Source organism: Panthera tigris, chromosome D4, assembly GCF_018350195.1.
Source record: "Panthera tigris isolate Pti1 chromosome D4, P.tigris_Pti1_mat1.1, whole genome shotgun sequence".
NCBI lineage: Eukaryota > Metazoa > Chordata > Mammalia > Carnivora > Felidae > Panthera > Panthera tigris.
In genome coordinates this window covers 42,950,738-42,964,461 of record NC_056672.1, presented here as the reverse complement: position 1 = coordinate 42,964,461, position 13,724 = coordinate 42,950,738, and the positions used below count along the sequence as shown (strand labels likewise).

At 39.7% G+C, this 13,724-nt stretch overlaps 1 protein-coding gene across 1 annotated transcript in view; it reads right to left on the bottom strand.

The window, feature by feature from the left end:
- Nucleotides 1–11,534, bottom strand: part of ADAMTSL1 (ADAMTS like 1) — a 376,924-nt gene extending 365,390 nt beyond the window's left edge. Inside the window, exon 1 of the mRNA XM_007098528.3 lies at nt 11,406–11,534. Within this exon, the coding sequence (XP_007098590.2) occupies nt 11,406–11,468 (63 nt within the window). The 5' untranslated portion in view covers nt 11,469–11,534. The remainder of the gene's footprint in view (nt 1–11,405) is intronic.
- Between the last annotated feature and the right edge of the window lie 2,190 nt (nt 11,535–13,724).

Sequence of the window (13,724 nt, the reverse complement as noted above, 5' to 3'; positions counted from 1 at the left end):
TCCTTCTTGGAGCTACGGCAGCACCTTATATCCTGCACTCAGGCGCTGTGGTATCTTTTTCGAACTTTGTCTAGAATCTGTGAGTTTTCTGGGCGAGTATGACTGTGTTTTGTTTATCTCTGTGTCCCAAGGAAAGCGTCTGGCATAGAGCAGCCCAGTCCATTGTGAAGTTTTCAGTAATACAGAAGAATTAAACAGATAAATCAGGAAAAAAAAAAAAAAGGATAAATCTGGACACCAGTTAGCTTTCCACAAAGCTAAATGTGTTTACTTAGATTTTCTTATGAAAGTATGGACTTAGAACTTCTGGCTTATTCAAAGAACCTTTCATTTCTTGTACTGCTGAAAACAATGGCAGAGTTTGTGCAAGAATGAACTGTGCCTGAGTCGGAATCTGTGCTCTGCCACTACTAATGTTATATGACCCCCTGTGCCTCAGTTTCCTCAACCTGGAAACTGGGGAAAATGGAATATAATTGTAACCAGTCCATAATTGGTATGGATGTTAGATAGCTAGATATGTGCAAAGTGCTTCTCACACTGAAGCTAACACTATTCGTCTATGAAATTAAGGTGATAGAGGTTTATTTTTTAATGTCCTTACTAAACAAAATGAAAAAAAATTAGAAATGTTGTATTTGCTTTCCAGACTTCCTACCTACCTGCAAAGATGTGCAAACACATCTTTATTTACTTTTGAGAAATCCAAAAGTCTGGGGAATTATTGTTTTCAGTTATGTAGAACTCAAAAACAGACACGAACCACGGGATGGGTTTCTTAAAACCGAGATCCTGGAGTCTACAGGGACATGACAGAGGTACTGGAAAATCAGAATCCCTCCCAGGAGAGAACTGAGAACATGCCAGAGTGATGCCTAAAGATTTATAAAGTTCCTGCATACAAACAGTGTCTGCAGAGCAAGCTAACCCTTTTGAGGAAAAATCTACCATCATTAGTGCTCTATATGCCACTGATTGGCTTTTTATTCACTTGAATGAGGGCCTACTTTAAGCACACTTCTAACATGGAGAAGACAGGTGTTTATGTATCAATAAACACAGAGACAAAGTAATACATTCATTAAGCTTAGGTTTCAGTATTACTAAAAAAGAGAATTCCAGAAAATAAAAAAAGCATAACTCAAGGAGGTGACCTTAAGTATAAATCTGTAGAGTTTTGGAGTTTTTCTACACATTCTTTCTTGAATCACAATAAATAATGAATTAATGTGTCTATTTCTTTAGGCAGAGACCCCCTTACATCAGCAAGAGTTAAATACACAGTTTAAAGAAAATAATATCATGACAGCAACATAAAACCAATGGAAAGTACTGGCCAATTATTTCCTGCCCTCCCTGCTCCCCATCTCAATCCTTTCTCACATTATATGTAGAAAGACCCATCTTTAGAACCATGTCTGTTTTGTTCAACACAGTATACCCAGGACTTAGCACAGTGTCTGTCATTCAGCAGCCTTTCAATGAATATGCTAGTTTGCACCAAGGGAAGGGATGGAACTAACATTTCTTGGCCACTTGCTATGTGCAAGGTCCCACATAAAGTTATTTTCACATATACATCACCAAAGTTTTCACATGTTTCATTGATATGGAAAGCAAGAGAAATGATGCAGATCTAGGGAGGGAGACAAGTTTTATTGGCTTCAAGCCTCCCTCCCTACCCTTCTTTCCAGGTTACCCTGATGTTTATAAACCAACAATGATCCTTAAGTTTTTATTCAAGATGATTTTCCAGCAGTTTTGTTGATTCCTAGGTTTCTTCTGCATATGACATCTCAACATTTCAACCCTTCTCAACCAAGGCCAGCTTGGCTGGCTCTTATTTAAAGGTCCCAGAAGCTATAATAGAAAGAGAACGAACTCTTCTCAAAGGAGTACGGACTCAAAGGAAAGAGATCCAGATTCCAGGATCTGGATTCCACCTACTAGGTTTTCCCGGAAAATATGTCTCAAATCTCTCTGCAAACATTTATATTTTACATTCAACTATCTGCAAAATGAAAGGGTTGGGACAGGTGATTAATTCATTTATTCAAACAACAAACTTACACCGAACATTTTATAGATATCAAACTCTTTATCTGGTGCCTGGGATACAAATATATCCAAGACAAAGTAAAACCAAACTTCTGCCTTCAAAGAGATCCCAATCAATTAAGGTCACATTAGATGCCATCTTAAAGATTCTTTTAGTTCTCAAGTGCTAATAATCTATGTCCTGGGAATCTAAATATCAGTTTAACTCACTCTTAACAGTAATTTCAAAGCATGTTTGTTATCTCAGGCTGGATACAAGCCCAAAGGTAAAAATAAAAGTGTGTGGCACATCAGGGAAATGATATTCTGTCTCAGTGCCAAATGGTTATAGCAACTTTAATGAAAAAACAGACCATTAAAAAAAAAAAAAAACGACTCTCCCTTAAATCTCACTTCAGCACCTGAACAGTAGGAATTCTTATTGTTTCCATTGTGCTTTTTCATTTCTGGGTCTCCTGATGAAGTACAATACTTGAACAATACTCTGGCAGACTTCAAATGGTGCCTGAGCAGCCGGCAAAGTAAGCTGAGAAATTGGACACCCTACCCTACCTTACGATGGGAACCCAGTGAGGTATATTTATTTTATTGGACAGTTTGAATTTATTATAGGTTGCTCATAATTTCCTGTCTCATTTCTTTAGTGCTCTTGGAATTTATGTCAGGATGTCTTAGGTTATCACAGTCCTTCCCTCCTTTGTCCCAACATTTATGCCAACAGACTGAACTGACTTAGAGAAAGTCCCCGGACAAAAATCGAAGGGGAAAATACCCAAAGCTTTAGTTGGAGAATGGCAGAAGCTTTGGAAAAAAATCTGAAAAAGCAATGAAGATGAAAATGGAAACTCTGTGAAAATTAATGTAGTGTAGAATTGGCGAACATACCACTTATTTCTTTAAACAAATAGAAGAAAGAACCCGCTTATGAGGTGCACCCAAATAATTCACAGGTGGTGAAACTATTAGAGTCTTGCAATTTCTTGCCTCAGAAGTGGAATAAATCTCCTATATTATAAATGGTGTATGCTCACACATGTGATTTTTCTGTTAGTCCCTTTATTTCAACTATCCCCCTTTCCACGCACAAGGCCTTTTTGGTTTTATTGTAATTAATTTATTTTAGTGGAATTGTAGAGAAAAGTCTAGTGAAGGAGGGAGATGCAACCTACTAAAGCAATAGCACTTTAGAAATATGATTCCAAATGGAATATGCTTGTGTTTTCCATGGATTTTTTGGTTATTATAAAGTAAGCACAATGTAGAAGAAACTACATCAGACTGCAGTCTACCAGCATGATACCCCAATTGTGGGGCAGATGAAAATGCCCTAGACACTGGTAACCCCTAGTTAATGGTAATTCTCACAATGATAAGAATTTGTTTTGAGGACAGTTTTTTTTTTTTCCTAAAGAATTTATCTTAACTAAAAAATTGTTCTAGTGTGTTCTGTTACACAAATTGATATTCTCAACTATGGAAATTGGAAACAAGTTTCAATGGTTGAAGTCAAATACTGTCTGATAATATCCAGAAAGATAATACATATGAATAATCTGTGGGAAGCCATGATTTACATTTACACATGGATAGGATTAAACAGATAGTGTCTATGCAGGTACAGAAGAGTCCCTTTTAAGATGAGCCAGCTTTGGGGGCGGGGGGGCGGGCAATTGAAAACAGTGATACCCATCACAGAACTATTCCCTACAGGAGAGTGTTTTGAAAACTTTTAAAAATAACTCTACAACAAAATGTCCAATGAACTACCAAACTCATTGTAAGGACAGTGTCTTTATCTTCCACGGAGCCTGGCTCTGTGTTGGCCACACAGTTGGTGACAGACAAATGCTATCAATGAAAGTATAATCACTTGATGTTTCATGGTACTGTGGAATTTACAAAACAGCTCAACGTCTGATGCCATATTTGCCTCTAATGACATTCTGGAGAGTTAGGTGGGATGGGCAATAATAGCACATAGATGAGGAGACAGTGCTGAAGTAAGTTCTGTGACTAGACCAAGATCACAGAAGTAGAATCAGTGCTACAGACCAGATGGTTACACTCTAAAACCAGTGTTGTTCCATGACATCTGAGACATGTACAAGAAACACATATCAAAGATGCTTGAGACTAGGTATGCTCAAGAGGCGTGTTTCACTTTGGATGCTGCTGTGTGAAACATTTGGGATTTTTGCATTTATGAGTCTGTTCCCCTTTCTGTCACTTGTTTACTCCTTTGTCTACCGACATTCTGTCCTGAGAGCAGCATTGGTGTTGTGCCTTAGTTTCTGCTTCTCCGTATCTCTTTCTGTTTTCTTTGCCTTTCCTTTGGGTCTGCATGGTTCTATGTCCTTGGCTGGGTTGGCTGGTCTGCTCTACTCTAGGAGTTTCCAACTGTTTACCACAGCCCTGCCTCTCTTGGTTCCTTTTCTCACTTACCGTGCCGTTCATTCCTGGATTCTATGTTTGAAAAATGAGCATGGGCCCATTTTCCTACTTTTCCTTCAGTCTTTGTGGTGTGCAGGTTGTTACAAATGTAGAGCATGTTAAGTACTTGGGGGCATGCAGTAAGTTGCACATCACAAAGATTAAACCATCATTAGGATGACATGCAATCTTCTTGTTTCAAATTTTCCACATAATAAATGGAAAGTAGAATTAACACTGACTTATAAGTGAGTGCTAGCATGCAAGGCATCTAAATTTGAAGCACAGTTCATTTTAAAAAGGTGTTCAGTATAATAAACAACACCTTTCCTCCAATCTCAGTGTTTTAACACAAAAAAAGGTTGGGGGCACCTGGGTGGCTCAGTCGGCTGAGCGCCCGACTTCGGCTCAGGTCATGATCTTGCGGTCTGTGAGTTTGGGCCCCGCGTCGGGATCGCTGCTATCAGTGCAGAGCCCATTTCAGATCCTCTGTCCCACTCTCTCTGCCCTTCCCCTGCTTGTGCTGTCTCAAAAACAGATAAAACATTAAAAAAAAAAAAAGGTTTATTTCTTGGTAGTGGGTGAATGGATTTCAGAAAAGGAATTCTGTGAGAGTGGTGGCGTGGGGTTCTGCCCCACAAAGTCATTCAGGGACCCAGGCCTTGCACTTGGTGGCTTTCTCATTCCCTAAGGTCTTGAAGTTCCCTGCTGGAGGCTCTGTGTCCAGGAGGCAGGTAAAGAGAGAGTGCTGAGTGTTTGCATGATTACGTGGCAGATGTGAGGGCTAGAAGTGCCATCTATAACTTCTAACTCTATTCCATTGACTCACAATCAGTGAGTGATTGTGACCATCCAATCACAGAAAAGGCTGGGAAATACAGTTTATCTTTACGTCCTGCCAGAAAAAGAAGCGAGCTATGGTGAACCCATAGCATCATCTCTGCTAAAATGAGAGTTTATAGCTACCCTCTATTTTTATAAGACTGCGGCAAATATAAGTATCATTTTCCTCCTGAGAGCAAATTTCATAAAAGGAAAATACTTGAGAACCAAGTGGGTTAAGCAAGATATGAAATATGCAAAATGCATTCTAATTATCAACAGCGAAAGGGATTGTTCTTCAATTGTTATTCATTGTATAGACGTATATGTTTAAGAAAGAGAGAGAAAAACAAAATATTTATCTTCTCTTTAAAATTTATTAGCTTGCTCACTTGGTCTTACTAAAACCAGAATTAGTGAAATGCTTCAAAGGTGAAATGGATGTTCACATTTTCCTGTCCTATTTGTGCTTTACCACCTTTCCAACTTTTTTTTGCCAAGTCATCCTTATCCATCCATTTACTCATTCATTCAACAACATTCACTGAGATCTAATTCCCAGGCATCTGACAGAGGTAGGAGGGACAAGTCACTCCTGCTGTCACCCACAATGTCACGGAGTGGACAGAAATGTAAGCACAGTATGAGAAGTACAGTGACAGAGATCAATGCAAAGAAGCCCAAGAACTAGAAGAAAGGACATCTTAAAGTACTGTAGAGATTACAGTTACTTACACATGTCTCTGACAAACAATTACTAAAAACTAATTCTACATTGGTAGAATTTGTGGTATGGGTAGCCAAACAGAAATTATGGTATTTCTTCTGCAGAGAGTTTCAGTAGTTAATGAGATACGATATATATCTATGACTGAAACAGAGACCATTAAAAAATACAGGGAAATATCCAGACTTCTTTATAAACACCAAGCCTCTGGAAATCCACAAATAACAAGCCAGAGGTCACTGGTGGAGCCAGACTACTACCATTGGGACATCTTCTTGACGTGGTCAGAAAACTCCTAACTGCTCTCCATGCTGGGTGCTCTCATTGGCAAAATCCCCAGGAGGAGAAGCCGGAACAGTTAAGCTTTATTCAATGTAGGTTTTAATCTTGACGTTCGGGAATTGGGGAGATTTAGTCATTTACTTTTGAGCTCATGGAAAGAAGGGGTTGATAGCAACAGCTTACCCCAGTTAGCAGGCAGGCTCCCCACACAGCTGTGCTGGCCTATTTCAATTAGGATCCTTTAGGGCTTACATCACCTCTGGTATGCCAGTCCTAAGCCGCTCATGAGCCAGTACTGCCAATCAAGCCAAAATTCAACCACATGGTATAGTTTTTATGATGTAGACAGAAAATGACACGAACTTGTCTTATTCTGGTGAAAACACAAAGTTGGAAGCCAGCTCTCTAGAAGAAGAAAATTAGTAAAAGCAGCTAGACTGTAAAACTTGATTTAGACACATTTTCCTGTGATTATCTCAACACACTTAACTAGTAGGTTATTCATGATGATTCAAGGAATGCTCTCACTCAAGAAAAGATGAAGGCCCTCATGCTACGAGAGGTCACTTCTGGGTCACTGTACTCATGAGACCACAAGAAACAGTAGAATATGAAGAATGAGGGAAGAGTAGAATGAAACAAACAATTCTATGTGAGAAACTTAAATGATTAAGGCCTGGAACCTGAAACAGACAAATTAAAAGCAGAGCTGTCACTTGACCAGAGAAACTGGACTCTGTACATAAAGTTAGGAAACACCAAGAATGTGGAGAATTAGCAAACCAGGTGATAGCCTCTGTAAGTCCTTTCCTCCCTTAAATTAGTTCACAAACAGCTACGATGCCTGTATATAAAAGGCATTCTACCAGGTGCTACAGGAAATGCAGACATTCAGAGGACACTATATTTTTTTCTGGAAGAGTTTAAAATTGTATTTTGATTAAACCATAAGAAGGAGCAGAACCAAATTACCAGACGTGTCTTATCCAAACAATTCCTGTGCAAAACGCAACAACATTAACTAGTTTTGTTTTTAATGAGTAACAGGTACAGTGGTTAACCACACTTTACTGATTAAAATTACACAAACCCTGACCTTAACTTTGTTACTATTTGAGCTTCGTGCAGCATCTGAGTACTAGCCTACCCCACGGTGTGCTAGGGGATGGCTTTCCACCTTATTCGTACACACTGATAAAGCAGAATCAATATGTATTAGCACTCATATAAAGGCACAAATATGTTCACTTATCCATTTTCTCTCTTTTTCTCAAGTCTTTAATATCCATGTGGTCTTTCAAGGAAAAGTGGGGGCAGAAAGTGGTCCTGAACAGACCTAAACACTAAAACCAGGAGTCTGAGGAAACAAAATTGTAGCTGACCATGTCTAGACAAGAAACTTCACAAAAACAGTTAGAAAATAGCATATAAATAAATGCCTCATTATGTTCTGTAGATTTAGGTGAAAAGTCCTGAGGCTTGATTTAAAGAGAATGTAGGCATGAGAATAAGAAATAGATGTAGAGGGAACAGTGATAGAAAGGTACTTGTGTATGTGCACACACGCAGGCATGCATGTGTGCATGCACACACACACCCAGACACACACTCACACACTCACCACTTATTGGAGCAGCCCACAATCTGCTGTAAATAAGGGATTTAACATTCATTCCACAAGCTAATGGTGCTTCTCGCCATCCAAGATAGATCCACTTAGATAATAGTGGAGGACAGTGCCAGAGTGACTGAAGGGAATGGGCTATTGTGTTTGACTAGTTTCCATGTATAAATTAGTGCAGAGAAGAAAAAGAAATTCAACAGAAAAACACATGTACTTTATTATAATTCTGAGTGTTACTCTCACAACTCCCACAATAGCAGGCGAAAGAGCTTAAAACCACTCAAAAGAAACAAAAAGCAAATGCAAATTTGATTAAATGCCTTTCTGACAAGAAGTGATTTGACTTCAAGTTTGGATGGACACATATGTCAATGGCCGGTCATGGTTTTTGCCACATTCCTTTTGAGCTACACAGTTGGGACAAAGGAGGGGGAATGAAAAAGGGGAACAGAGTGGGAAGACTGGGGAAGCTGGGTGATGTGACTAAATATGACCTGAATATCAGGATGAAATCTCTTAATCAGAAGTACTGTCCTATTGTGCCCAGAGTAAAATAGATATCCATGATGTATGAGCTTTGCATGAACATATGATACAGAGACACAGGGACCTCATTTTCCCAGAAAGCGTCCTCCAAGGGGAAAGGATTTTGACAAAACTGAAGGTCAATATTTGATATGCTCACATCCTCAAGAACCAATACAGGGGATTCAGCTGTCAGTGATAACGAACACTGTTTTGAAGTAGAAATCCGACTCACCACTAAACAAATGGGATATTTTCGGATCAAGTTAAAGGGATCTTCAAAAATCACCTAAATTAATTCTAAGAGTAGATAGACTCTTATAATGTATAAAATAATTATGGGGAAAACAAGCTACTTTGTTCCATTTCTCCATTCAGACTGAAGGCTGAGCTGAAACTGTCACACTTCTAGTTCTAAGCCAACTGCTGATGAGGCTCATGGGCTCATAGGTCAGTAATGTAATTTTGGTCACAAAGCTGATGGGGGCAGTTAACAAGCAAGTGTAACAAGTGCCCATAATCCTGTACATAACTTCAATGGTCAAGATGAGACAAAACCCCTAAATATCCAACAATGACTACAGACCAACTTACACCATTGCTTCCATCATTGCTAAACATTTTCCAACCATAGTATAAAGCAAACAAGTGATTTTCTCTCCATTATTTGACTTTCGTATTCAAATATAAGCTTGTTTCCCTATCTGTAAAATAGGTTTAAAAATGCCTATTTGCGGGGCACCTGGGTGGCTCAGTAGGTTGAGCATCCGACTTCGGCTCAGGTCATGATCTCACAGTCCGTGAGTTTGAGCCCCGTGTTGGGCTCTGTGCTGACAGCTCAGAGGCTGGAGCCCGCTTCGGATTCTGTGTCTCCCTCTCTTTGACCCTCCCCCGTTCATGCTCTGTCTCTGTCTCAAAAATAAATAAACATTAAAAAAAATTTAAAAATTCCTATTTGCAAGCTGATTGTGCAGATTCCTTGTAACACGTTTCAAACAACTGGCCTAATATTTGGCACATTCAGGCACACAATACGTGGCAGGTATTAATAATACTGTTATTACTCTGCCCAGGGATATATCTTGTTGTTCACAAGTCAGTTCTTTCTTGTGACTCTCAGAATCCCAATTCATTTAAATACAGACCTGAAACAAACCTGAGTTTGATTTCATTTTATCCTCACAATACAATTACTGTAATTTAAACAAAATATGTTTTATGTTTGAAATCTGATATAAAGAAACACTTCTTTTTTCCACATAAGTCTAATTATATGCTCAAGTACATATATGAATATTCAAGATGTCAAAGGGGGAATAATGCAATTTACCAAATGGGTAGCTAAGCAGTCTACTCCTGAATAGGACAGTTTTTCCAAAATATAATGAAATCATATTTTCATATGAAGATAGCAAAAAAGTAATGTGGACTGGTAATTGAACTTGTGATTTAATTAAATTAGGGAAATAACACACGCTTGTTGAAAATCACAAAGAAGGAAAGATGAGGCAAACTAATGGTGTGTATATAAGTAACACGTCCCATATGGAAAAAATGAGACACCTTTCATAAATTGCTTGCTCCACTAGTCATAAAGCACACCTAAACATTCTGCTTTTTATATTCCTCACAACAGCTTAAAGTTATAGTCTATTCATGCTTAAAATTCAGTTGGCCTTTAAATGTCTGAAAACCTGAAAATACATTTCTATATTTATAGCATTTGCAGTGCAGCAGTATGATTTCTTGGCTACAATGATGCAAATGAGAGGTGGGAATGTATAAAATATTTAAACACTGTCTGATTACTCTATCTGATGAACCTTTTTGGAGTTTTTCAATGTATACCAAATGGCTTGCTTCCTCTGCTCAAAATTATAGCTCAGATGAAATTTGTCAGAGTCTAATCAGAACGAAACATTCCTTTAGCATCAACGAATCAATGAAACCTATATATTCGTTACATTTTTACCTTGTTCCCTTTTTGCCTTATTGAGGAAGCGCTGGCATGCTATAAATGTGACAAGGAGAGCTACAATCACGTTTGTTTGGAATCAGTGTGTGCAAATTTTGGAATCAAACCTTCAGATGAGGTTTATGAAGCTGCCTGCCCAGAACACTCTGGTTTAAAAAAATGTGCATTGCTATTAATATTTTGAGTGTAGATTTTTTTTGGACAGTAAATGTTCATTTTCTGCCCATAAAACCAAGTATGAGTCACAACGGAACATTTACTTCGAGTCAAAAATGCAATGTGTGCTGATGTTCAAGAGCAGAGCATCTTATCACTGTGATTATGGAAAGCAGACACACACAAAAAGTCAGCATTTTCTTCTTCTTTAAAAGCTGATCTGAGATCAAAGACCATAATCCTCAATTCATAAATACTAGCATTAACTTGTATCCATAGAGGACTTACAGTAATTATGAGCTATAATCTGGGCTGGCTGCAAGCGGGCTCTCATTCCGTCCTTTACCTGGTTCCCTAGCACATGTGCACAGCCAGAGAAGGATTCGTAAAAGGCAGTGGGGGAAAGCCCCTTACAGCCCATCCTTCAAAAATTCCAGGAACACCACAGTGAGTGAGTTTGATTTCAGGACGTCCCTTATTCAAATTCCAAGCATACACACCGCCATTTATACAGTCCCCAGCTCAGAACGCTAGGCAGTATATCCCAAAGTTTGAGTCTCAATATTATTATGTATCTCTCTCACTATCCCACAGAGTCTTGCGGACCTTACTTAGCTTGGGAAGTTGGGGGTTAAAGTTCTGCAAGAAGTTTTTCCTTTTCTTAAAATCATGTAAATTATTTTACCTGGTGTTTGAAGATAAAGACACACACACACACACACACACACACACACACATACACATTACCCCCAACAGCAACCAGGCTAAGTGGCAATAGCAACGTATTGAAACGAAAAGGCATTTACCAGGAGCAGGAAAGCCAGAAAGAGGAGCGGTGTGCCAGGAGTTGCCCGACGGCAGCATTCCATGCTTGGATCCTTGCCGGAATCCGAATCGGACACTGAATAAGCTGCTAAGTGCTCCTCTGCTTGCTGTCACATCCAGTACTGGTGCTAACACTCCAGCCCTGCCTATCAGCTTCCATCAGCCCTGCTCACATTTCCTGACCGAGGGTGGGTGGGTGGGTGGATGGGTGGGGGGTAAGCTGAATGGAATCTCTCTCCGAGCAGGCAGCCAGCCAATCAGGCTCCTGCTAATCAGACGTGCTGAATAACAAAGCCGGGGGGGGGGGGCGGGGGGTGGCGGACAGAGAAAGTGTAACAGTGCGAGCAAAAAAAGGGGAAACAGGATGAAAAAGAAAGGAGAGCAGAGCGCGCGCGGCAGAGGGGAAGAGAAATGCAAAAGGTGCAGAATTGCAAAAGATGAAGCAAAGCCCTCTACTTTTAACTAACCTGGTTGGTTCTTTGTGAGATACCTTTCTATTTGCCGTTTGCTTGTGCTGGTGCCTGTGGCTTTGGGAAGTACAGTAGCTCCCTGTGACTCTGTATTGTTGCATTCAGGAGAGAAACTTAATCCCTGTCAATATATAACATATGCCATAAAGGGAAAGAGCCATAGACAAAAACTGACTTAACGTGCCTTTTAAACGTGTTCTGCACAACTGCTTTATTCCTCTTCCGTGAAGCTCCTCTTTATTTTCTCCCTTGACTCGGAAAAGAGGCTATATAAGTTTTTGGAAGTTCCTCACCAAACCTAAATAGTGACATGAGTTACTTTTAGGCATTAATGACTTGAGCCGGGGGTGGGGAAAGAAAAAGCAAGTCGCTTCTTTGTAAAGTGACAATTTAAAATGTCTAAGGTTTACTACACTAAAGGCACAATTAGAAATTTAGAGCCCCTGGTTTAAAAAAAAAAAAGCCCTTTAACAAAGACTGGGATGAAAGGGGCTGAAATTTGGGGTTGAGGAGCAGCCTGGTTTTGACACAGTGCCAGCTCACAACTATCTACTGTGGCAGGGAGAGGGAAAGAAAGGATGAATTAAATCTTCAGTTAATCCTCAAACCTTTTAACCAACAGTTTCAGCCTCGTCCTTATCCATGTCCTTTATCAGAGCTGCTATAACACAGCAGAAAAGGCTGAAGTGAGTTTTACCTCCTCTTGCCTTCTACTGTTGCAAGAGGCTTGGATGGGAGACGCTCTGGAGGAAGTGCTAATGAGCAGTGAAATGACTGCAAGGCCAGCGACAGCAAAGAGAAGGTCAGGAAGCTTCTAAGTCTGGTTAATCCACCAGCAATCAAGATTTGACTCTACCAGAGGAGGATTTTATTACAGTTTTAGAAAAGTGTCAAGTGTCAAACAAGGACGTCTTTCTCCTTATCTGCTAAGAAAATCATGGAGTGTTTGAAAGAATGAAACAGCGAACTTGGCCTTCCATTTCCATAGGTGTGTCACCAGGAAGTTTTTCCTTTGTAGATTTCTTGAGAGCCCAGAAATGTATATGGTGGAGAGAGAAGACGATGAGAATTAAAGTCCTTTCCTCCCGTTAATAAAAAACACCCACAAGTTATGAAATGCAAAAATATGGAAAACCTGCTCTACGCATAATGGGCGTGTGAGTACAGGCAGGTCCGTCTACATACATACCTGCAGCACTGCTTTTCAGCAAGGTAAAGAAACGCAGCTAGCTTGTTTAACATCAAGTTACTTACTTCATATGGCATGCCAATTAAAGACAGAAGAGCTTTGAAATGCCCATTTTCAACCTGTTAGGAGAGTCAGGGCATATAAGGATCCACCTTGTCCCTTTAGAAAAATGGATAGGACAAATCCATAGCAAAGAGGTCCTGTTTTGAAGTATGTTGTTCCCTTTCAGAGAGATCAGTTTTACAAATCTATAAAAAAACCAGCTAATAATGTTCATAAGCTGAAGAGTACCCATGAGTAGATGTAAAAATGCTTGACTGATGGGCCATCTGAGTGGCTCAGTCAGTTAAGCATCTGACTCTTGATTGCGGCTCAGGTCACGATCTCATGGGTTGTGAGTCTGAGCCCCGCATCAGGCTCTGCACTGACAGCGTGGAGCCTGCTTGGATTCTGTCTCTCTATTCTTCCTTGCCTCTCTCGCTCTCTTTTTTTCAAAATAAAAAAAAATAAACATTTTAAAACAAGCCTTGACTGGTGTTATCTGAAATCATTATATTAAAGAAATGAACTGATTGAAATAAACTTTCATTCCTAAAGCTACCTCTCTCGGGGCGCCTGGGTGGCTCAGTCGGCTAAGTGTC